Genomic DNA, 22,313 nt, shown 5'->3' on the forward strand with positions numbered 1-22,313 from the left:
AAGTCCATGCTTGGGTGGGCTTCTTTTTAAGATGGGCTTCTTCGAAGTTTTATCTAGGAAGGCACAGTAGTAGGTCTATCACGATCTCAAGAACCGAGAAGAAGCTACTCATCTCGCAGATCGAACAACTGCACATTATTCAGTGAGGGCAGTATTTTATGTTTACTTAGGTTGTTTACATTATCGAGCAATACTTTCCTGGATCACATTCGTTATTGCGCATGTGTCAGTTTCTAAATAATCTGAATCCATTTCAAGCAGTTTGTCAAACATCAAAAATAAGTCGTTAAATGTTGGTCGCTGATTAGGAATAGCTTTCCAACATTCTAGCATAATTTCATATCTGAAGAAATAAAAAAAGAATGTGAGTAAGAACATATATGCATTTCGTTGGTCATCATAACCTACTAGATAATATGGCATTTTCGTATATAAGCAATTAGCCTAACAATTTGTTTTAAGATATAAATGGGTGATTATGGTATATTATAATAGAAATATTACATGTGTACTGGACATTCGTCAGGCCTCTCCATTCTGTACCCAGTTGTAAGTTTTTGAATGACAGAAGATGCGTCCATTTCAGGATAAGGCATTCCTCCATTTGTGTAAATCTCATATAATACAATTCCAAACGACCATCTAAAAGATTACAAAACACTGTTAGTCTACTGCAACGCTCTTGTTCGTATAAGCTTTAAAGTGTATAATTTTATTTTGATACGCTTCTAAAATTCTGCCCCAACGTAACGTAACGACGCAACGCAAAAATATTCTTCATATGCATATTCATCTTACGAAAAGTTGACTATTATGACATACGAAAATAAAAAGCATAAACGGTGTTCGGTTCGCACTTATGACACTCCAGGTTATGTTCTACACCGTTGCGTTGCGTCTAAAGCTTGGTTCCCACTAGAACGTAACGCAAGGACGTAAACGCAACGCAAGCGTTTTAACCAATGACAAGCGAAGTTATATACTGTACAGTTAGCAATCACAAGCGAATAAAGCCATCGCTTGTGATTGGTCAATTCACTTGCGTTGTGTTACGTCCTTGTGTTCCGTCGCTAGTGAGAACCACGCTTTAGAGTGGGAACCAAGCATGTTTCGTTGGTTCCCGGTGTTATGATTTATACAATTCTGAAACGTGTACGTAATACATTAAAACTTACACATCGCTCTTAATTGTGCATTTACCCTCTACGTTTGTCTCCAAACTGACCCATTTGATTGGACGCTTCTTCTCCGGAGCAAGACGTTTGTATCCGCTCTGATAAATATCATCAGCCAATCCAAAGTCGGATATCTTTACTATCATTCCTGTTCCTACTAAAACATTGCGGGCTGCCAAATCACCATGGTAATATCTCGTTTTTGATAAGTAGTCCTAGAATCAATTTTATATATTTAAAAGTGGTTTTGAATGTATTTACAGTATTTAGGTATTCAAACAAGTTTACCCTCAGCCTCTATTGCTCGATAGATAGGAATACATTAGGTCTAAATATATCACACCCAAACCAGTCCAAATGTTTTTCAGTGATTTTCCGATTTATAATATAAACCCGTGGTCTTGTCTGAGGCGCCATCCAATCCTCAAATCCTCTATCCAATTTTCAAAAAAATGTGAATGAAATGAAAATGTTAATGATTTTTATTTACCATGCCTCTTGCGATTTGTCTTGCAATTTGTATTCGATTTTCCTCTTTCAGGTCGTAAATTGGATCTTCTATTGCAAATTTTGGCTGTGAAAACGTTAGTGAAAAAGTTAAAATATATGAAGTAGGCCTAGGTCCTATATTATAGTATTTTCATAATACATTAGTTTACCCCTTCAACCACTTTACCCACTTGAACATGATCTACCTGGGGGATGGGAATAACATTGAGCATGTTCACATGACACATACATTATAATATATAATACCTGTACTCTAAAACGCCGTTCCGCAACCATGTTTGGGTCCCGAAAAAATTGATGGGTCGCGAAATTGTTTCCGATACTGAAACTTTTTACTGATCTATAATAAATGTGAAATGTTCTCAGTTTTATAAAATCTACAACACTGATTACATTTTACAACTACAGTTTTCTATGACGCGGTGAGTCCGTAGCGTACACAACACACAATTATGAATCGACGACGGAGCAATAGACGCTATTGACGCATAGTTCGTTATTAATATACAAGTGGAGAATCTCCTTTTAAGACGTGGATTAAATAACCTACCAACTGGTTCTACGACGCTATTTTTCTGTAGTTTGCAAAGAAGTGTGTAACTTGACTGAAAAACTGCGAAATTGATATACCGGTGGTGGGAACTTTTACAATAAACATTAGAATAATAGAAAGAACAATATAAACAGGTCCATCTCAAATTACACTCATAGCGATGTTGTTCAGGCCCTAGTCAGGAGAAATCAAGAGAGAACCCCTTGACGTTAGCATTGAACGCAAATATGTGTCATTTAACAAAATTCGCTTTGCCACAGGCCCCACCATGGATAATTTGTGTATTTTTGATGTGCTGGCAACAGGCTGCGGGTGGCAAAATGCATGGCCCCATTTAATAGAGTTTACTATAACGATAGTGATTATGTATGCATCATGAATATGTATATTAATATGACGGTAGAAATCGCAAAGATTGCTTACCTATTTCCTAAATTAACTTAACTTTCTCAATATCTTTCAAAATAAAATAAAAACAATATTTATTTCATTAAAAAAAATATTTAAAAAATCCGCAGAGTTTCGAACAAGATAGCGCTTAGAGTATTCGAACAGAGCATTACCTGTTACGCCACAAAGTACATGACTGAGCAGACAATAGTCTATTTATACGTACTTCATATTACGTAATTCATCGTTACGTCATAAATATATTTATGACCGTAAAAGCTAGTATAAACCTGTTTATATTCAAGATGACCGGTTAGCTCAGTCGGCTGAGCAGCGTCGTGTTAATAGCACGGATGTCATGGGTTCGAACCCCATGCTGGTCGTGGTGGAAGTTTCAAGCTATGGAGCTACTGTGTTTGGGTTTTTACAGAATCATACGTCCCCATTTCCACCACACAAGCAAGTCAATGCATCTGGTGATGCCGTGGAAACGACAAAATGTCTCTGCCACATCATTGAGGTCGTTTCCACGACATTACCAGATGTAGGGAAAGGACACTATGGTAATAGTACTGGGTCACTTAAGTTTTGGTTCAGTCAGTGTTTTTTTTCTGTGGATTCGATCTCGTAAATTGTATGCTTAGCGCCATCAATTTCAAGAACACAAGGTACATGTCAGCAAATTAGGAACAAATTTAGAACATTGTAAAGATGATGCCGATGGGTGTTACTGTAAGATCAAATACGCATAGTCCAGGAGTAATAGACAAAAAAAGGGCCAAAGGTAGAAATAAATATGCTAAAGCTGAATTTTTCAGGATAGGTCCCCAATGTTGTCTGGAACAACATACTAAAAGTCCCCGGGTTTCCCCGTTGTGCTTCAACCTGATTGGGCCATTTTTCAAAATGGCGGCTATCTTAACATTATTTACCATATTTTGACAACCAGTAGGTGTAAGTAAACAATTTTGGTGTCAAAATACTCAAAAGACCAATATTTATATTCACTGTAATGGAGAAGTTTTTAAAAAAATGACCGGAAATGCCTGTTTTGACCTTTGACCATAAATTTGGATTATCTCAATATCTCATCAACGACTGGCCGTAGAGAGTTCAAAATTGTCCCAAATTATTCAAATTGCCCAACTTTCTATTCACTCTAATGAAAGAACAATACTAAATTCCTTTAGAAACCTTCTATTCTGACCTTTGAACTATTGACCTAAGCATATTTTAATTTTATAGACATCTTGGTGATCGATACGAGTACATAAGCGAAATTGGTGTCAAAATACTCAGAAGACCCATATTTATATTCATTATAATGGAAAAGTTTTTAAAAAATGACCGGAAATGCATGTTTTGAACTTTGACCCTAAATTTGGATTATCTCAATATCTCATCAACGACTGGCCGTAGAAACTTCAAAGTTGTCCCAAATTATTCGGAATGCCCAACTTTCTATTTACTTTAATGAAAGAAAAATACCAAAAACCTTTAGTAACCTTCTATTTTGACCTTTGAACTATTGACGTAGGCATATTTATTTTAATAGACATCTTGGTGATCGATAGGATACAAAATTGGTTTCAAAATTTATAACTTTGATCCTAAATTTGGGTTATCTCAATACCGCATATCATCTGCTGGCCGTAGAGACTTCAAAATTGTCCTAAATTAAGCAGTGTGCCCAACTCTCTATTCACTGTAGTTAAAGAAAAATACTAAAAGCCTTTAGAAACCACCTATTTTGCCATTTGAACTATTGATCTGGCCAATACAATATTTTATATCATAATTATATAGAAATCTTGGTGATCGATAGGAATACATAAGCGAATTTGTTGTCAAAATATTCCAAAACAACCATGTTTTTTTACCTTTGACTATAATCACTACATTATAATTTAATAGTTTAAGTCCCAAATAGCATGATGGACCGTATCATACAATTCATCATGCCATGAGATGTCAAATTTATCTGAAACAGCCTAGAAAAATGTCCGATGGACGAATAATAATATTCATCAATATAGATATGAGGCCATAATTTCAGGTATCAAAGGGTCACAATGTGTCATTTGACAAATCACCTAAATAATAAAATACAATATGAAACTCTTACAAATCTATCAAGATGGATTATAAAGAAATTGTCACTGTAAAGTTGTTATGGTCTTCAACAGATTTTCATGCCCTTATTTTATTAACCATCATAATTATAGTCCTGAAGTATTTTCGATTTTTAGAGAATTTTGATTAGAAAAAATACAGAGAAAAATGTTCACATCTTAAAGATAAATGCAATAATTCTTTTAAAATTAAATTGCATCATATCAGATAAGAATCGGAGGTATGACTAGAGCCTAAAATGAGACTTAGACTGAGACCTTGATAAATGGTTGGGTGGGTGACTATGTACAGTGTGCAGTTTTAGACAATTTAAAAAATGTTATAAGATGAATTATGTACTCCAGACCTATATACAAAAAGAAATGTAATAGTGCAGCTCAATTGAAAAAAAAACAATTTTACCAATAAGTGTGTGTCAAATCAACCAGTAGTGGTCTCTGCTATATATTAAATGGCACTGCCGAAGAGGAAACATTTCAGAATTGGTGTAGCTCCAAAGTTTAAACATGGACATTAGCCATATAGAGAAGGCGTGGCATTTTTTGGAGGACTAATTTCTAACCGTAATATTTCAAGAATAAATAAATAATAAAATTTGTTTGGTTACTAATGAATAAAAGAAGTGAAAACAGGCTAAAGCCCAAACAGACAGTAAAATTTATCATATATATATAGTTTAAAATTGGGGCTTGGTTTGTCTGTTTAGCATCTGAGCAATTTGGAATGAATTTTACCTCTCATGGCAATGGCCATACTGATGAATTGTTAGATTCTGTCTATCTTTATGTCAACTTAAATTTAACTTTTTGCATCTAAGCCCTCCCTCTGGAGAGCACTGGCTATTGTCGGTTTATACAGGTAAGCTAGACACGAAATAAGACTAATTCTCATTAAAATGTAATGATTAAGGTCAAAGGTCAAAACACTTTCAATCGCATTTAGTACATTATTTATATAAGAGTAAACACAAACATGAGTGTTTTGGAGTATTTTGACACCAAATTCCCTTATGTAATTCCTATCGATCACCAAGATTTCTATACAATTTTGGTATAAAATATGACCAGATCAAGGGTTCAAAGGTCAAAATAGAAGGTTTCTAAAGGAATTTGGTATTTTTTTTTCATTAAAGTGAATAGAAATTTGGGCATTCCGAATAATTTGGGACAACTTTGAAGTCTCTACGGCCAGTCGTTGATGAGATATTGAGATAATCCAAATTTAGGGTCAAAGTTCAAAACATGCATTTCCGGTCATTTTTTAAAAACCTTTCCATTACAATGAATATAAATATGGGTCTTCTGAGTATTTTGACACAAATTTCGCTTGTGTACTCCTATCGATCACCAAGATGTCTATAAAATTAAAATATGTCTAGGTCAATAGTTCAAAGGTCAAAATAGAAGGTTTCTAAAGGAATTTGGTATTTTTCTTTCATTAAAGTGAATAGAAAGTTGGGCATTCTGAATAATTTGGGACAACTTTGAAGTCTCTACGGCCAGTCATTGATGAGATATTGAGATAATCCAAATTTAGGGTCAAAGGTTAAAACATGCATTTCTGACCATTTTTTGTTAAACTTTATCATTACAGTGAATATAAATATGGATCTTCTGAGTATTTTGACACCAAGATTGTTTACTTACACCTACTGGTTGTCAGCATATGGTAAATAATTTTAAGATGGCCGCCATTTTGAAAAATGGCCCAATCGGGTTGAAGCACAACAGGGAAACCCGGGGACTTTTAGTATGTTGTTTCAGACAACATTAGGGACCTATCCTGAAAAATTCAGCTTTAGCATATTTATTTCTACCTCAAAGTCTAATACTCCTGGACTAGCAATGTTGGGTCTCGAAATTCCCAAAATAGGATCTTGGGGTCGCGGTTATAAAAGGTTACGGAACGCTGGTCTGAAATTCACTTAACTCACATCGGACTTTTATAAGGCTGTTGTATTGTTTGTTACAATAATTCTTTGCGTATGCTACTGAATTTGAGTAAATTCTGTAGTGCTTCTGAAATGTTTGTTAATTTTAGTGTTTCTAGTTTTGCTAAATTTATTTACTTACCTAATACTCACAGACGAGGCTTATTGAAATTCAAGAAAATCGGTTCATTATTAACTTCACAAAAAACATAAAAAAATTGTATTTTTTTAACATGGGCTAAAATATCAACATGCGCCCTCTGTGGCAATATTGTGTCAAGTACTTCAATCAGTTTCTGAGTGCTTTCATTTTACATTGTTTGTTACCTGGCATCTCTGCAAAAAGTGAAGCAGGTCTCCGTACCGCATATACTCTGTAATCAAATAGTATGGTTCCTTCAGTGTACAACACCCCAATACACTTAGTATATTTGCATGATTGCCTATGTCATCGATCAATCTTATTTCGTCAAGGAAATCCTCTTTCATGGCTTGCGATGCATTTGCTGAGAAATTAATTGCAAAATAAACAAATTAAACATTTAATTTCTATACTTATAGGGAGACACGAGTGTGTACTATGTTAAGTTGCCTAGTAATCAATTTAAAGATTTTAATCATAGAGCATATAGAATAGTAGGCCTGTTTAAACAATAGAGCAACGAACGAAACGGTGTTTTATTGCTGTATGTTTAACGCTTTGTTTCCACAGGACGCATGGACGTAAGTGCAAGGCAAGTCATGTACCAATAACAAGCGACTATTCGAATACCGATTGACACGGGCCAACTCGCTTGTGTTGCGTTAACGTCCTTGCGTTTCGTACTAGTGTGAACTAGGACTTATACACACAGTAATGTTAAGCAGTCTTATCCCAAGTTATTAGATAATAGGCCTACATAAAATAGTATTTAATTAATTCTTTTACTAGAGAATTAATTAAAATCACTAACAAGTATAATAGTAAATTTTAAGTGTAGGCCATCTTATCGCGCCGCGGCTTAGGCCAGCTATATTCCAAGAGGGTATAAGCATTCAGTTATCACACGTAAAGCTTTTACTTGCTACAGCTGACAGAAATGAGAATTTGTAAACTCGACTTATTTTATAGGTCCATGCTTGAGGACCCAAATCACGTCTGGGAAAAGAGAGTCTATGAGATTTATGTACCTTACAGAAATGAGAATTTGTAAACTCGACTTATTTATAGATCCATCGAGGGCCCAAAGCACGTCTGGGAAAAGAGAGTCTATGAGATTTATGTACCTTACAGAAATGAGAATTTATAAACTCTGAATAATGATAATATAATAAATCATTATTTCTGAAGAAAGAACAATAATTAAAACTGTCAACAAGTCGCGCGGCGTTTTTTCAAAGAAATATTTCTTGTTTTAAAATTGAAATCAATCTGAAATATGTGTGGTTTATCAGCTCATTATATTGACCACGATCCCCCAACGTTTGTTATTCCATGTTTTATCAAATTTACATTCTTTATTAATTAGTATTTGTCTTACATTTTAAGCACTTTACCGCAACTTGGACATAATCGACTCCTCCATCAATTCCTAGAGCGTAACCTTTATAAACAATACCAAACTGGCCGCTGCCGAGAACCTCTTCGAGTTTTAGGAGATGTCGACCAAACTCCAAATCTCCGTATTCACTTTCCTTTAAGTATTCTTCAATATCTGAGTCACAAAAAAGTAATTCATGTTTGTGTTTTTTTTTTATATACAAAATCTTCCGAGCAATAGCTGAGGAAGAGGTATTGTCAACATACTTCACCCCGTTGTTCAATGCAGAAAAAAAGATTATTAAATTATTTAGTTTTATTAAATATCAAAGTGGTACAGTACTATTTTCATCTTTAAACATTTTTTTAAAATTCTCTACCTTTCAATGCGTTTACATGTCAATGCGTTTACAGTCAATACGTTCTTTCAATGCGTTTACATGTCCATGTGGTAAAGTTTACAAAAAGTATTTACTATTATTTTACGCACTAAAATTATTCGTTGATAGTTGAAAATAATACTGTACTGCTGTAGTTCAGTCGACATTTTGTTCAGCTGTAGAAAAAACGACATTATGGTGTTCGTGTGAGCTTGTTTAAAAATACATTTTACAATATGGTGTGTTAGGTAATATCATATCTCATTATCTCACCGCTGCCATAATGAACAATACAAACATACAGGAGACGTTTGTTGACCCTTACCTTGAATAATTTATTATAACATTCTATTTTAAAACTGTCTGTAACCAGAATAAATGGATTACCCAACAACAAGAATCAATTTGCATTTATTAATCAATAAAGTTTGCTCACAAATGTGAGACTAATGATAGCTTACAAAGCTAAACAAACATTTTGTCGACTAAGATTATTTATTAGACAAATAATCATTCATTAAGAAATATCCGTTATACACGAGAGTGGAGTATAGAGTGTGATTAGCAAAACATTATCCGAGTATAATGACGTAAGTAGATCGTAAACAGATAAGTGGTGATAGTATGTTGACCGGACGCTAGTTGGCAATATGAACACCCCACTACACTACTTATTCAAACCATAACATTACTGATATATTCAAACTTACCCTTCTCGTCGATTCCCTTTGATACGCTTACCGTGTCGGGATCACGCTTGAAATGTGGCATTGAACGTAAACGTTTTCGACGAACGGAATAACCGCATGAAATGAATGTACACGCAATTGATACGGCGACAACCATCACAATCACTATGATATAGGTGCTTGAAGACCCTTGAGTTGTCTTACCTTAAAAACAATAAAAAATAATATGATGGTTTAGTACATTTTATGTAGGCCTATATTAATTTAGAAATACAGTAACGTGTGAATATGCGCCCCACAAAATTGATTGATTGATTATTATTATAAAATAGTCAACATCTGTTACTATACCGTCATCATTATCATACCACCATCGTCATTACCACGACCAACACCATTATAATACCATCACCATAATAATCACCACAACGGCCGCGATCCTACAAACACCACCACAATATAAATTACCATATACAACCTCGGTACCACAAATTATTTTTATTCTATTAATCTCCTGTCATATTCTTTATTTTTGTACTAACCACACACTTTATTGCGATTCCAGCAGTGCTAAATGGCCACCAATAGAAAATCAGTTAAATCACTCTTTTAGGTTACTAAGCGAAAGCATTGTTTTTAATCTTTATAATTGATCTATGTGGATTTGGAAGCAGAAGAGACAGTTTACATTTTTTAATCTTTATAATTGATCTATGTGGATTTGGAAGCAGAGGAGACAGTTTACATTTTTTAATCTTTATAATTGATCTATGTGGATTTGGAAGCAGAAGAGACAGTTTACATTTTTTAATCTTTATAATTGATCTATGTGGATTTGGAAGCAGAAGAGACAGTTTACATTTTTTAATCTTTATAATTGATCTATGTGGATTTGGAAGCAGAAGAGACAGTTTACATTTTTTAATCTTTATAATTGATCTATGTGGATTTGGAAGCAGAAGAGACAGTTTACATTTTTTAATCTTTATAATTGATCTATGTGGATTTGGAAGCAGAAGAGACAGTTTACATTTTTTAATCTTTATAATTGATCTATGTGGATTTGGAAGCAGAGGAGACAGTTTACATTTTTTAATCTTTATAATTGATCTATGTGGATTTGGAAGCAGAGGAGACAGTTTACATTTTTTAATCTTTATAATTGATCTATGTGGATTTGGAAGCAGAGGAAACAGTTTACATTTTTTAATCTTTATAATTGATCTATGTGGATTTGGAAGCAGAAGAGACAGTTTACATTTTTTAATCTTTATAATTGATCTATGTGGATTTGGAAGCAGAGGAGACAGTTTACATTTTTTAATCTTTATAATTGATCTATGTGGATTTGGAAGCAGAAGAGACAGTTTACATTTTTTAATCTTTATAATTGATCTATGTGGATTTGGAAGCAGAAGAGACAGTTTACATTTTTTAATCTTTATAATTGATCTATGTGGATTTGGAAGCAGAGGAGACAGTTTACATTTTTTAATCTTTATAATTGATCTATGTGGATTTGGAAGCAGAAGAGACAGTTTACATTTTTTAATCTTTATAATTGATCTATGTGGATTTGGAAGCAGAAGAGACAGTTTACATTTTTTAATCTTTATAATTGATCTATGTGGATTTGGAAGCAGAGGAGACAGTTTACATTTTTTAATCTTTATAATTGATCTATGTGGATTTGGAAACAGAGGAGACAGTTTACATTTTTTCCTCCCGTTTGTTTGTGTCGTTCTCTACAAAAATGAAGATGTGACTGTCATAAAAGTACATTAATAACAGTTTAGTGCAAAAACATGTTGGCATTTATTAAAAAATACGTTTAGAAATAAATAGTGCTCTGAATTACAACGACAACATGCAAGTATATTATTATTAAAGAAGTATTAGTACTGTACTGTACTGTAATAATGAATATTTATGTGTTGAGAAGAGCGTATTCATCTCCACATTCAACTCATGATATTTGTTTTCTGACACACCTATCAGATCACTATCACTTAATCCACTGCTTAAAAGTAAGTGAAAAGGTAAAAGGCTATAGTAATGACGACGCACAAGTTGGTTTGCAAACGCACGATATATAGTCACCACAGAATTATATATTTTTATCTTCAAAAAGCGGCAGTATATAGAACTATTAAATTGATCTTTACTGTGCAATAGAGCAATACACCCGATTCGGCAGTTTGTCATCATATAGATATACTAATTACTGTCGATAGTCGGTTAGAATCTATCTAATGACAGCTGCAGAATGGGGTTGATACATTAAGGCGACTTTTACCATGCTATATTCTGGTCAAGAACAATACCAACAAGGTTCTTTATCTATTATAACTTCCAAAGTGGCAGATTCTGGAATGTACCAGTATGCTTTATAATATACAAATAATGAATGTTTATGAGTGCAATGGTACAAATAATGGCACGAGGTGAATGATGAAAGGTTATATCAACGAGGCAAAGCCGAGTTGATATAACCTTTCATCATTCACCAAGTGCCATTATTTGTACCATTACACGAATACAAAACATTCATTATTTGTTTTATATAACATCTAGACGTTTTTTTTTCGTACACAAAAATGTTTCAAAAAGTACTATTTAACGATCGTTGAATAGTGCGTACTATTGCACGCCATGTGACCCACATTCATCCAATCAAATGACAGGAATTTATATAGGTGTTATATAATAAATATTATTTCACTCACTAATGAAGTGTTATAATCATTTTACAGTAGTACTAGAACGATAAGATTTCCTATTAATGAAATGTTAAATAAATTTAAAAGATAAGAAAGATAAAGTAATGTAATATATTAATTTTTTGCTAGTAAACATTATAATAAACGCACATAAGTTTTTAGTTTAAAGTTAATCAATAGCAAAACTAATATTCGGAATTCAAGAATTTATTTAGTTAAAAATGAAATAATTTGGTTTAATGAGAATTTTAGTTTTTTTTGTATTGTATAATTTTGCTTTAATTTCTTCTTTTGTCATCTCTTCTTTTCCTTTGCCCCTTTCTATGCCTTTGTCGTGTAGGTTTTACGCTGCTTGGTGGAGGAAAGGTTTCTACAAAAAATAAAACAAATAAATAAATAACCAAGGAAACGGCCAAAAGCAAAGAACTGAAATAATTTGGAATATTTGTTTTTAATATTTATACAACTACAGTATTAATATTTTAGATTTAATCACGTTCATTTTGATTTAATTTTCAGTATTTTGGTTTTAAGAGATCAATCGAAGTTTCAAATGACTTTTCGGTCCTAAATAATATGAATGTATGTATAGCATTCATTCATTCATTCATTTATTCAATAGTATGTAGGCCACTGGCCTAAGTACAATAATAGATAATAGTACATAAGTAGTAGTAGAGTAGTATAAGTAGTAACAGCAAAATAATTAGTTCTCTTTTTGTATGCGAAAAAGGCAAATCTTACCAGGTTATTGATTACTTTTTTCTATTTGTTTTTCATTAGTAAAATAAACTTTGTTGTAAAATAATACTAAAACAAAGTTCATTTTCAACCTCATTAGATTCGCAATCTTTACAAATTCGTTTTTCTCTGTATCACTGTAGACTAATATCACCCATGGAGTTTGAAGTCAGTACCGCTACGCGTATAATAGCTCGGGTTTTTTTAACATTTATATTGTTTATTATAAGATATAAACATTTGCAATAACGGTGATTGATAATAAATGATCGCATCAATCTTTTGTCCTTGTTCTGAGTCTAATATTACATTCACCTTTTATGATAGAACAGAACGGTCTTTATCTGATGCTTGATAATATCCCTCATAAATATTAATGCATCCTACATCCTTAATTGCAATGTAATTTTGATCATCTTATAAATTGTTCTATTGGTTGCATTATATCTTTGCATCATTTCTGTACAAGCATCACCCCCGAGAATAGAGTTAGAATATAAATATATTTTACGTGCTTTGGCATTGAACAGAAGTTCCAATTCCATTCCAATTTATACAGTAAGAGTAATGTTCACTTACTAAGCAATAGCTGGATTATAACTATTATTATAGGCCTACTATACTACATAGCAATGGTTTTTCTAATAAAAAGAAAAGTACACTATACAGCAGTTTTAAATAATTAAATCGAAGCAGTTGCTGTGAAGACCATTTCTGTTAGTAGGTTATAGAAATTATATCGTGAAAATATAGAATTTTGAGAAAACTGTAAACATTGTCACTGGGACATTGTTTTAGCCTACCTGGTATTTCTGTAGGCGATTCAAGTTCTGAAGTGTTGAATTGTACTACTGTTGTTATGCCTGCCCTTCCTTCACTAGTTAACCCAACCATCTGAAAATATACACAATAATTTCCAATAGAACACAAAACTGGGTTGAATCACGGATGGAAACTAATTGTTTGTTTAGGACGTTAATTGTATATCTTATATCACCCTTTACCTGATTTTTTAATCAGTATTTTAAATATTAAAAATATACATTTGAAATAATATACAATTGTCTTTTAAATTGAGTATTGTTGAGCCTACGCTCTTGAATAATCTACCTTAAACATTATAGGCACTCGTCATTATTGAATGTCAAGATTCGAGCTGTACATTATGTTTAAACTACATCAAATAATTCCAATGAAAATAATATTTCAACTCCTTGGGCAAATAAATGAAAGTAATCAAATAAATGATAACAAGAATGAGTTAATGCTAAAGTTTGATAATAATACATAGATCAACAACATAACAACAGTTGCAATAATAGTACAATAATGACGTCATATGCAGAATAATTTAAAAATCATTTATGTAAATGATATCCACCATCATCTTTAATAAGATAACGTGTTCCCTTCAAGGTTTAAACACTTAGTGCATTTTTCCGTAAATTAATCTCTAAGTTAATCTTTTTACCTCTAAGTCATACATTGTGTTTTGTTCTAGTTGTCGAATAATTTTGGTTGAAACGCGTTCACTGCTTTCTATTTTAATCTGAAAATGTAAATGGAACAGGATATTGTTAATAACAAGGCTTATTAACGGTAGTATCAATGGTGGAAAATATATCGAATCAAAAGTTGTGTACCAAATGAAAGCAAATTCCGTTTGTTCATACGTTCATACATACTGAGAAATAAAACATATGCTTAATTTAAGCGAGATACTTTATATTTCTTATAGATGGGAAACATTAAATCTTAGAATTGTTTCATAATTATCAAAGGTGGTGATTTTTATGTTCCAATATCATAAGAGTATACACGATGCCTTTTATCATCAGACACAGATGGGATATTGCATGAGGCGGCCAACATCTCAACCCGGGCCTAACCCACAGTATTTGAGCCAATACTACATTTTAAATTATTATAATAGTTTTACTTCATTTATCTTTCTCAAATCCACTTCCGATTGATTAGCATCGTTCAGATATCCACGTGGTGCGGTTCGTATGGAGATAGTGTCTGTTCCAAGTGGCCTTAACCACGATATGAATATCTCGCTTTCCTTATCTGTGATCACGCTAGAAACTTGGACATCTGCTGGGGCGCTTGGATACTGTGGATCTAAAAATATATTGAATTTGTATATTTTTAATAATTTCATTTGAAGACCTTTAGATTGTGTTACTACTGAAAAGGATTGTCTGAACGGGTTACATGTCAAGCGTTTACAGAACAGTACACAATGCATATTATTAGTTTAATTAATTAACTGTAGTAACAGTTAAAATGCGTCACCCCAACATTTTTTGCTTGAATTGTAGAGTAGAAACAACTGGTGTGTAAAAACAATTTTAGAAATGACCAAACAACATTTCGATGGAGACCAATCACTAAAACAAACTACTCATTTAATTTACCTAACGTGGAACAATATTCGTAGTCGTTTGTCTCTCGGTAGCAATCTACAAATAAATGAATTAATAAAGCTGGTTAAAATGTAATTATTACTTAAACGAAGTTGAATTGCCTGCACACAATAGAATATGCCATTTGGATTATAAGACTTTCTTACGTTGGTCCGTGTGTAACAAGCAATTTATGTACGTTAAAGAATGTAGTTTTTCACATTCAAAAAATGCGTTTGGTTCCAACTTCGACACAATCATGTACATTGTAATAACTACGCACTGTGATATTTTATACTGAACATCGGGAAACAATCGATCCATAATAACTAATATTAATTGATCAATCACTGCAATGTCAACTCCCATCACCAACTTACCTAAATACCGGCGAAATACTCTCCACTTTTTATGCTCTTCATCATATAAAACCATGCCTAATTATCTGTTACCCCTTGGGCTATACCATTACATTTCTTTTTCCTTACTTTCGAGTATTTCTTGTAACTACAAATCAAATGAGTTTTACCTACCTACGCCTATAGAGTATAATTTAGTACCATCACCAAGCATCTTAATATTTTGTTCTTTGTTAGCAAGCTTAATCTAAAAATAAAATACTGTATGTATCATGTCATCGGAAACAGTTATTACAGCGCGTTTATCAACAATTGTCGCGTATAAACATATACAACGATATTACGTATATTTATCACGAACGAACTTTTCTTTGTCCTTGAAATGGTTAACGAATCTGTAGATTGCATTACTTTACACAAATTAAAAACTTCTAGTCCATAAAAAACTTACCCGAAATTCATAATGATAATTGTATTCTAATGGAGTTAATATTATACTTTCATTCCCCTGAAATGAATAAGGAACTAGATATAATCACGACATTACACTCTAAAAACTTGAGAGAATGCAAGAATTTTGCCATAATTATTGAAAGAAATTCAAAAGGCGTACTTACAACATAGAGATCAGATTCAGCTATTTCACACTTTAGTTCGTTAGGATCTGGGATTTTGTAATCAACAATGTATCCGTCAAAATCTACCAATAAAAATGATTAAATTGGTATTAATATATAAATATTATACCCAAAAAGAAACCAAACAGATTTGTGTTAACAAAAAAACATCTTTAATGATGGTGTGTTTACAGCGCTGACAACTCTAAAAAGAGGTCAAACTGCCAGGAACTACTCATCCAGTAAGGGTTTCTGACCATGGCTCTTAAACTCTTTACTGTGGACGAAAGGAACATTCTAAAATAATCAAATTTAACTTACCAATATCAGAATCCGGTTTTTTCCATGAGAGAAAAGCTCCGAGTGTATAGCTAATACTTCCATTGATTCCATCATTTCTAACTTCAACAATATAATCCAAGTTTACTGTTGTTTTGTTAGGCCCAAGTCCGCCTGATAAATGTATTAACAGCATTATAAAGGCATAGCCATGTTATTATAATAAGTAATTTTGCAATTCTCCAAAATCTTAGTTTCTAGTCAATTTCGCCCTAGGCAAGCGCTGTCAGAATTGGCCTAGATTAAACACACTAAATTAACTTACTAAATATATTTTTTTTTACTTTTTAAAGTACTTTATTATATTACATATATTACTAATTTGATACAAATATATAGGCAATATCGCTCTAGGCAAACGCTGTCAGAATTGACCTAGATTAAAAACACTAAATTAAAGATGTATTGTCCCTTTGACTAATAAAAAAAAAACGATTTTGAAAAAAAGGTGGGTTATTTTGAAGTATCATAATAGTTATTAACTTTCACCAAAAATTAGTCGAAAAAAAATAATTTAACTGAAATACAGACGTTTTTTGACTTCCAGTCAAAGTTTCGATCAAAACATATTTCATAGTGCAACGCGCTTGTTTGGAATTTTCCAGACGAAATGTAATCAAACTAATTTACCTATTAATTACGTAAACTTGTTGTTTTTGGTTCGAATTTTTGACTTCAAGTGAATAACTTAAATATTACTTTGATATAGCTAATTTAAAATTAGAATACTTTGACCTTCATTTTTGTGTGTTTCAAGCGACAATACATCTTTAACTTACTAATTATAATTTTTTGACTTTCTAAAGTACTTTATTATATTAAATATATTACTAATTTGATACAAATAAAAATGATTATTAATATTTTGTTTCTTAAATACGGTTTAAAGTTGACACACTTGTAACCTACCTTACCATTTTTTCGAGCCATTCTTGAGATAGTCCAGGACAAACTTTCTTAAACCTACCCCTTGGGTGGTATATCTTTTGCCGATTTTAGTACAGGTTTAGTACAGGTTTAGTCCAGGACTAACGATAGTCTCCTTTCATGAATACCATTTCGAGATAGTCCAGGACTAAATCCAGAGATAGTCCAGGACTAAATCCAGAGATAGTCCAGGTCTAAATCCAGAGATAATCCAGGACTAAATCCAGAGATATAGTTCAGGACTAAATCAAGAGATAGTCCAGGACTAAATCCAGAGATATTCCAGGACTAAATCCAGAGATAGTCCAGGACTAAATCCAGAGATAGTCCAGGACTAAATCCAGAGATAGTCCAGGACTAAGTTAGTCCCCTTTCATGAATACGGGCCTTATTGTTTACTTTGTTTCTCCAGCCAGTTATGTTATCGACCATGGCAATGTAACATAATATTAAATGTGGATGGAAACTTTAGTTTGCAAACACAATTAAACTCGCAGTTCTCAATTTCTCTCAATTCGTTGTGCGACAGAAAGCTTGATTACGTTTCCTAGTGTAGTGTAGGCTTATTAAACTAATTGCTAGTTTAGTCCTAACTAGTAGAAGTGATTATGACTAACTATAGGAAACTTTAGTTTACAAGTTCCAAATTTGGATAGATTTTCAACCTTTCTAAATCTAGTGGACAGAAGTTAGACTTCTTGACAAATTAGTTTTCTGAGGTTTTGTTAACAAATTAAATAGCAAACTTTTTCTTGATTTCTAAGTTTGCAAACTCAGTTTGTCAAGAAGGTGCATGGCTTACTTATTAAAAGTATTCATCTTCTTACCAAAGTTTGGAAAATCAATCTTTCTCCAGTTTGCAAACTAAAGTTCTTCTACAATAGGCAGTGCATCGTTTGGACAAACTTTTCCTAACATGTTAACAGTCAATAGCATTGCTTGTAGTCATGTACTCAAAGGGAACAGCAGCATATAATCTAGATGTCCGGAATTTGCGAAATAAACGTTTAGGGAAGTTTGCTGTGCAGAGATGTACCACATTTCAATATTTCTGTAATACTAATTGAAATGTAATATTAATTGAAAAATGCTTACCTAACCAGTTAGTGTCGCAATTAGGAGACACTACGGTGCATGTTAATATGATCCACACAAATGGCCTTGCAGAGTCCATAGTATTTGACTGCTATAAACAATATAAAAAGTATTTGGGCTTAAAAAAAAAAATAAAAACAGTGTTTTATCATAAAAGAATTGGTGACACACCAAAGAGATATCGAGCGCGTATAATAAAATAATAATTTACGTCAACTCATGGCCAGCGCACAAGCATTGACGTACGGGCGCATTTACCTTAGTGTCATAGAGTATGCAATAACAATGTGAATTGTAAAAAGTTTTAGTAAAATTCCCTTTTATTTAGCTCTGATAGGCCTATCTAGTCAATATATATTCAAAATCGGTATCCATTACGAACGAATGCGTTATTATTTCTGTAACGCCATTAACGACATTTGTTGGTACTTTATATAGAGAGAACGTTTTCTAAACAACTTGCATTAGTTTTTCTATTCTGTTTGATTAATATTATAAATCAATTGAATATCACTTAAGTGTCACTAGGCATCACTGGCACTTTGTGATTGTGGTAAGAACCCTTTCTCTCTCCATCCTCTTCATTATAAATTATTAAACAGATTATCGTTGGAATAAAGCAGATTTGTTTGCTTTCATTTCAGTCTCTTCACAATCGTAAGGGACTCGCGGTAAGTTGTTATTAAAAGGTTACCTATAAATATGCCTAAGAGTAACATTAACATTTTGTAATATTTAAAAGGGTCAATAAACAAAATGAGGACATTCTTGATAACCAACTCCATTTTACTGTTATAAGATATAACAGACTGTTATTAAACCTTAATTATAACAGAATGTTAATGTTACCGTTGCTATGCAATTCCTGTTACTCCTAAGAAATGAAAGTAACTGCAACTTAAAAAACATCAGCACGTAGGCCTACCCACATTATTATGAAAGCTAATTAGCATTTCTCTCTTGATATTTAGTTTTGATTTAACTTATTGTGTATTCTAATGGAAATGTTGCCACTATGGACCTACTATTGTTGAAATGCCGTAATATAATTTTGAAATAGGAAGGTAGAGCCAAATATTGTAGAACCAAGATTCAGACATAATAAATAAATATAATAATAAACTTTATAAACTTCTAAATTTTATAAATTAATTAATTTAAATGTATTAAATATATACAATAATGTTTAATTCATAGTATACACATAAGTTTATGCATAAATTACAGTTTCACCTGGAGTAATAAATATTGTTGATAATGTTGTGGGGGAGGGGAGAATCTAGGTGTGTGGAAATTAAGTAATGCGATAATCATGGGAATGCTGCAGCGGCTATAGTGATCATTTGGCCTATAACATAAATTTTATATGTCATAAACCTCATAAAAGTTTATGATGATGGTATGATAATGATTACCTTTGGTTTAAAAATTACAATTATTATACACGTCATTAATATTATCGTAGTGATTGCTTTTGCAATATTATACTTCCAATAATAATTTTCTGCAATGGGTCATAATAATGAATTGGTCTCTTGAGACGCGGTACTTAATATAAGTAAGATGCACTATCTTAATTTTGGTATTAGAAGCATATGCATTTTAAAGAATAATTAACACTAGAAGGGATGTACCTCATTAGCGAAAAGCAAAATACCGATTGCAAAAGTTAATGTCATGTAAATACTGTACTGTAAGTATTGTAAATTATTCATTCATTAATTTATTCATTCTTTAATTTCAGATTAGAAGGAAAAGAAACATCACACGTAGGATATAGTTCTACCAGGGAAGAGTTGGCTTCCCTCGTTCTACTAAATCCGCGAAGGGCATAGGAGTGGCGGAAATAATCCTTTAATCCCCTGAAATGATACCTCAAAAGTCGTTACATATTTCTGCATGTACCAAACTTCACTTGTTAGGTCCAACAACTGTTAATTAGTCTAGAATCATTAGACCTATACGAATCATAGTTACGAATTAATAATTAGGTATAGCAATATGAAATTCTCATCATACAATACTGACATGTTGGGGGGACATTCTTATATGACACACAACCGTCGAGTAAGATGAACGTGAGACATGGAATGAAACAATAAACTACATGTACACCTTGCCTTATCTATAGATAAATTTAAACTGAGCTTAACTAGTAGGCCTACCCATGGATTAATATTATTCCATGCTTTACCCAGTACTAACAACATAATTCTATTATATCCTTAATCAATTATTATTATACTACCGGCACTTATGTGTTGAGAGGTGAATACTCCTTGAACCGGTGAAAATCTTCAATCCACACCCTCTATCCTGATTCTGTCGTAATATTAAATTGCTAGAGGTCAACTATTTATTACTTAATAAAATGCCCAGTTGGCCCGTGAATGAAAACAAACGTCAATGCTGGTGGAAACTGGTGCTACTATATTATTAGGCTATTTCTGAATTTAGATGAAAGCCTGGTGTAAATCCATTACGTTAATATTATACTCCCAATGTAATGTTAATTTTCTTTTTAATTATATAAAGTGTCTTATAGCAATTCCGTAATTGGCAGCAAGTTAAATAAAACCTGTTAGTGTTATATATTATACATATTTGACAAACAAAATTTGGCACAATTGGGGCATATTACTTAACTAAGAATATGCGAACTTTACTTTAGGAGTACCCCCAGCAGTAACAATGCCATATGGCTGCAGTCGCGTGCTCAAATTTGAGTTAGTGTTTACCAACCGACCATCCGACCAACCGACCGATATAGTGAGCTGTAGAGTCGCGTTGCACGCACGCGACTGGCAAAAAAAACCAATTAAAAAGTGACGTTTAAAAATAAGTTTGTAAAATACTATTGGAAAGGTCTGAAAAAGAATATTAATAGACTCACTAAAGATAATTATTATTCTTAGAAATTAGTAATCAAAGATGAAAGCAATGCAATGATGTAGGCCTATAAAATGAAATAGGCCAATAAATACAGGGCATCATAAAGGTGTGTTCAAGCATCACTCACTTTCTTGTTAATTAAAATCAAATATACATTAATAAATACCTACAATAATGTATTAAAACAAAATTTGAAATGTTAAATCTACTTACAATCTATGATTCGTCAGGTAAGCTGCGATTTATAGGCCTGGTCCTGTGAAATGAAAGAAGTAGTGACGCAGACGACGTTGGGAGTATGACACCTGTTTGATAGTCTGCTTATCTCTGGTTTTGGGTATCGTATTGGCCATCGAACACAATTAACCACCACATTTCATCACCAGGAACAAACTTGATTACATCATCGAACAGGAAATGACCAATCAACACAAACGTTGATCCACGATTTTGATTGAAATAACGTCACGAGCGCACGCTTAACAATTCGAAGTTTTCATATTTTAGTCTACTCTGTAGCAATGTTAGTATACTTATAGGCATACGGGAGTCACGACTTAAAGTTCAGTGAACTTACTGTGACTTCCATCCACCCACATTTAATATATTTTATGTAAATGTAAATGATATATATATATATATATATATATAAGTGAGTGGAAAAAATAAATAAACGAAACGAAACGAAGTTTGATTAGTAAAAATCAGAGTGAAGAGTGACATTACACTTTTCCCTGGTATAATTCTTCAGTAGATCAAGCAGTGGTGGCGCTATTAAGTGATTTTTTCCGTCTGTCAACAACTTGTGTAATTGAACAATTTTGTTTGAGATAAAAACATTAATTCCATGTTTATACCTTAGTCATGACTCGTAAATGTATTCAGACAATTTAGTGTGACATATCGTCCCGGTACAAAACGTAAAGGCAACGTACA

General features: G+C 32.7%; 2 protein-coding genes across 2 annotated transcripts; both read right to left on the bottom strand.

The window, feature by feature from the left end:
* Positions 1 to 138: 138 nt before the first annotated feature.
* LOC140063095 (tyrosine-protein kinase SRK3-like) lies at positions 139 to 9,436 on the bottom strand. Its single transcript, XM_072109528.1, has 7 exons — positions 9,301 to 9,436; positions 8,212 to 8,511; positions 7,007 to 7,197; positions 1,666 to 1,749; positions 1,176 to 1,390; positions 505 to 642; positions 139 to 343 (listed from the first exon to the last, which is right to left on the bottom strand). Exons 1-7 carry the CDS (start codon positions 9,434 to 9,436, stop codon positions 181 to 183), a joined length of 1,227 nt encoding a protein of 408 aa, XP_071965629.1. The 3' UTR covers positions 139 to 180.
* Positions 9,437 to 12,056: 2,620 nt separating this feature from the next.
* LOC140062975 (uncharacterized) lies at positions 12,057 to 15,749 on the bottom strand. The gene is made up of 6 exons (XM_072109389.1): positions 15,682 to 15,749; positions 15,161 to 15,205; positions 14,680 to 14,864; positions 14,212 to 14,289; positions 13,544 to 13,634; positions 12,057 to 12,369 (listed from the first exon to the last, which is right to left on the bottom strand). Exons 1-6 carry the CDS (start codon positions 15,719 to 15,721, stop codon positions 12,278 to 12,280), a joined length of 531 nt encoding a protein of 176 aa, XP_071965490.1. The 5' UTR covers positions 15,722 to 15,749; the 3' UTR covers positions 12,057 to 12,277.
* Between the last annotated feature and the right edge of the window lie 6,564 nt (positions 15,750 to 22,313).

This window comes from Antedon mediterranea, chromosome 11, assembly GCF_964355755.1.
Source record: "Antedon mediterranea chromosome 11, ecAntMedi1.1, whole genome shotgun sequence".
Lineage (NCBI taxonomy): Eukaryota > Metazoa > Echinodermata > Crinoidea > Comatulida > Antedonidae > Antedon > Antedon mediterranea.

What these genes read in the sequence shown, in the direction of transcription:
- LOC140062975 (XM_072109389.1), bottom strand. Translation starts at nt 15,721, where the DNA reads ATGCTTGGTGATGGTACTAAATTATACTCTATAGGCGTAG. An exon ending in CGAATATTGTTCCACGTTAG is followed by an intron (nt 14,865 to 15,160) that starts GTAAATTAAATG and finishes ATATATTTTTAG; the next exon opens with ATCCACAGTATCCAAGCGCC. An exon ending in ATCGCCTACAGAAATACCAG is followed by an intron (nt 12,370 to 13,543) that starts GTAGGCTAAAAC and finishes TATTTTTTGTAG; the next exon opens with AAACCTTTCCTCCACCAAGC.
- LOC140063095 (XM_072109528.1), bottom strand. Translation starts at nt 9,436, where the DNA reads ATGGTTGTCGCCGTATCAATTGCGTGTACATTCATTTCATGCGGTTAT. An exon ending in GATGCCAGGTAACAAACAAT is followed by an intron (nt 1,750 to 7,006) that starts GTAAAATGAAAG and finishes ACGTTTTCACAG; the next exon opens with CCAAAATTTGCAATAGAAGA. An exon ending in GACGAATGTCCAGTACACAT is followed by an intron (nt 344 to 504) that starts GTAATATTTCTA and finishes TTATTTCTTCAG; the next exon opens with ATATGAAATTATGCTAGAAT.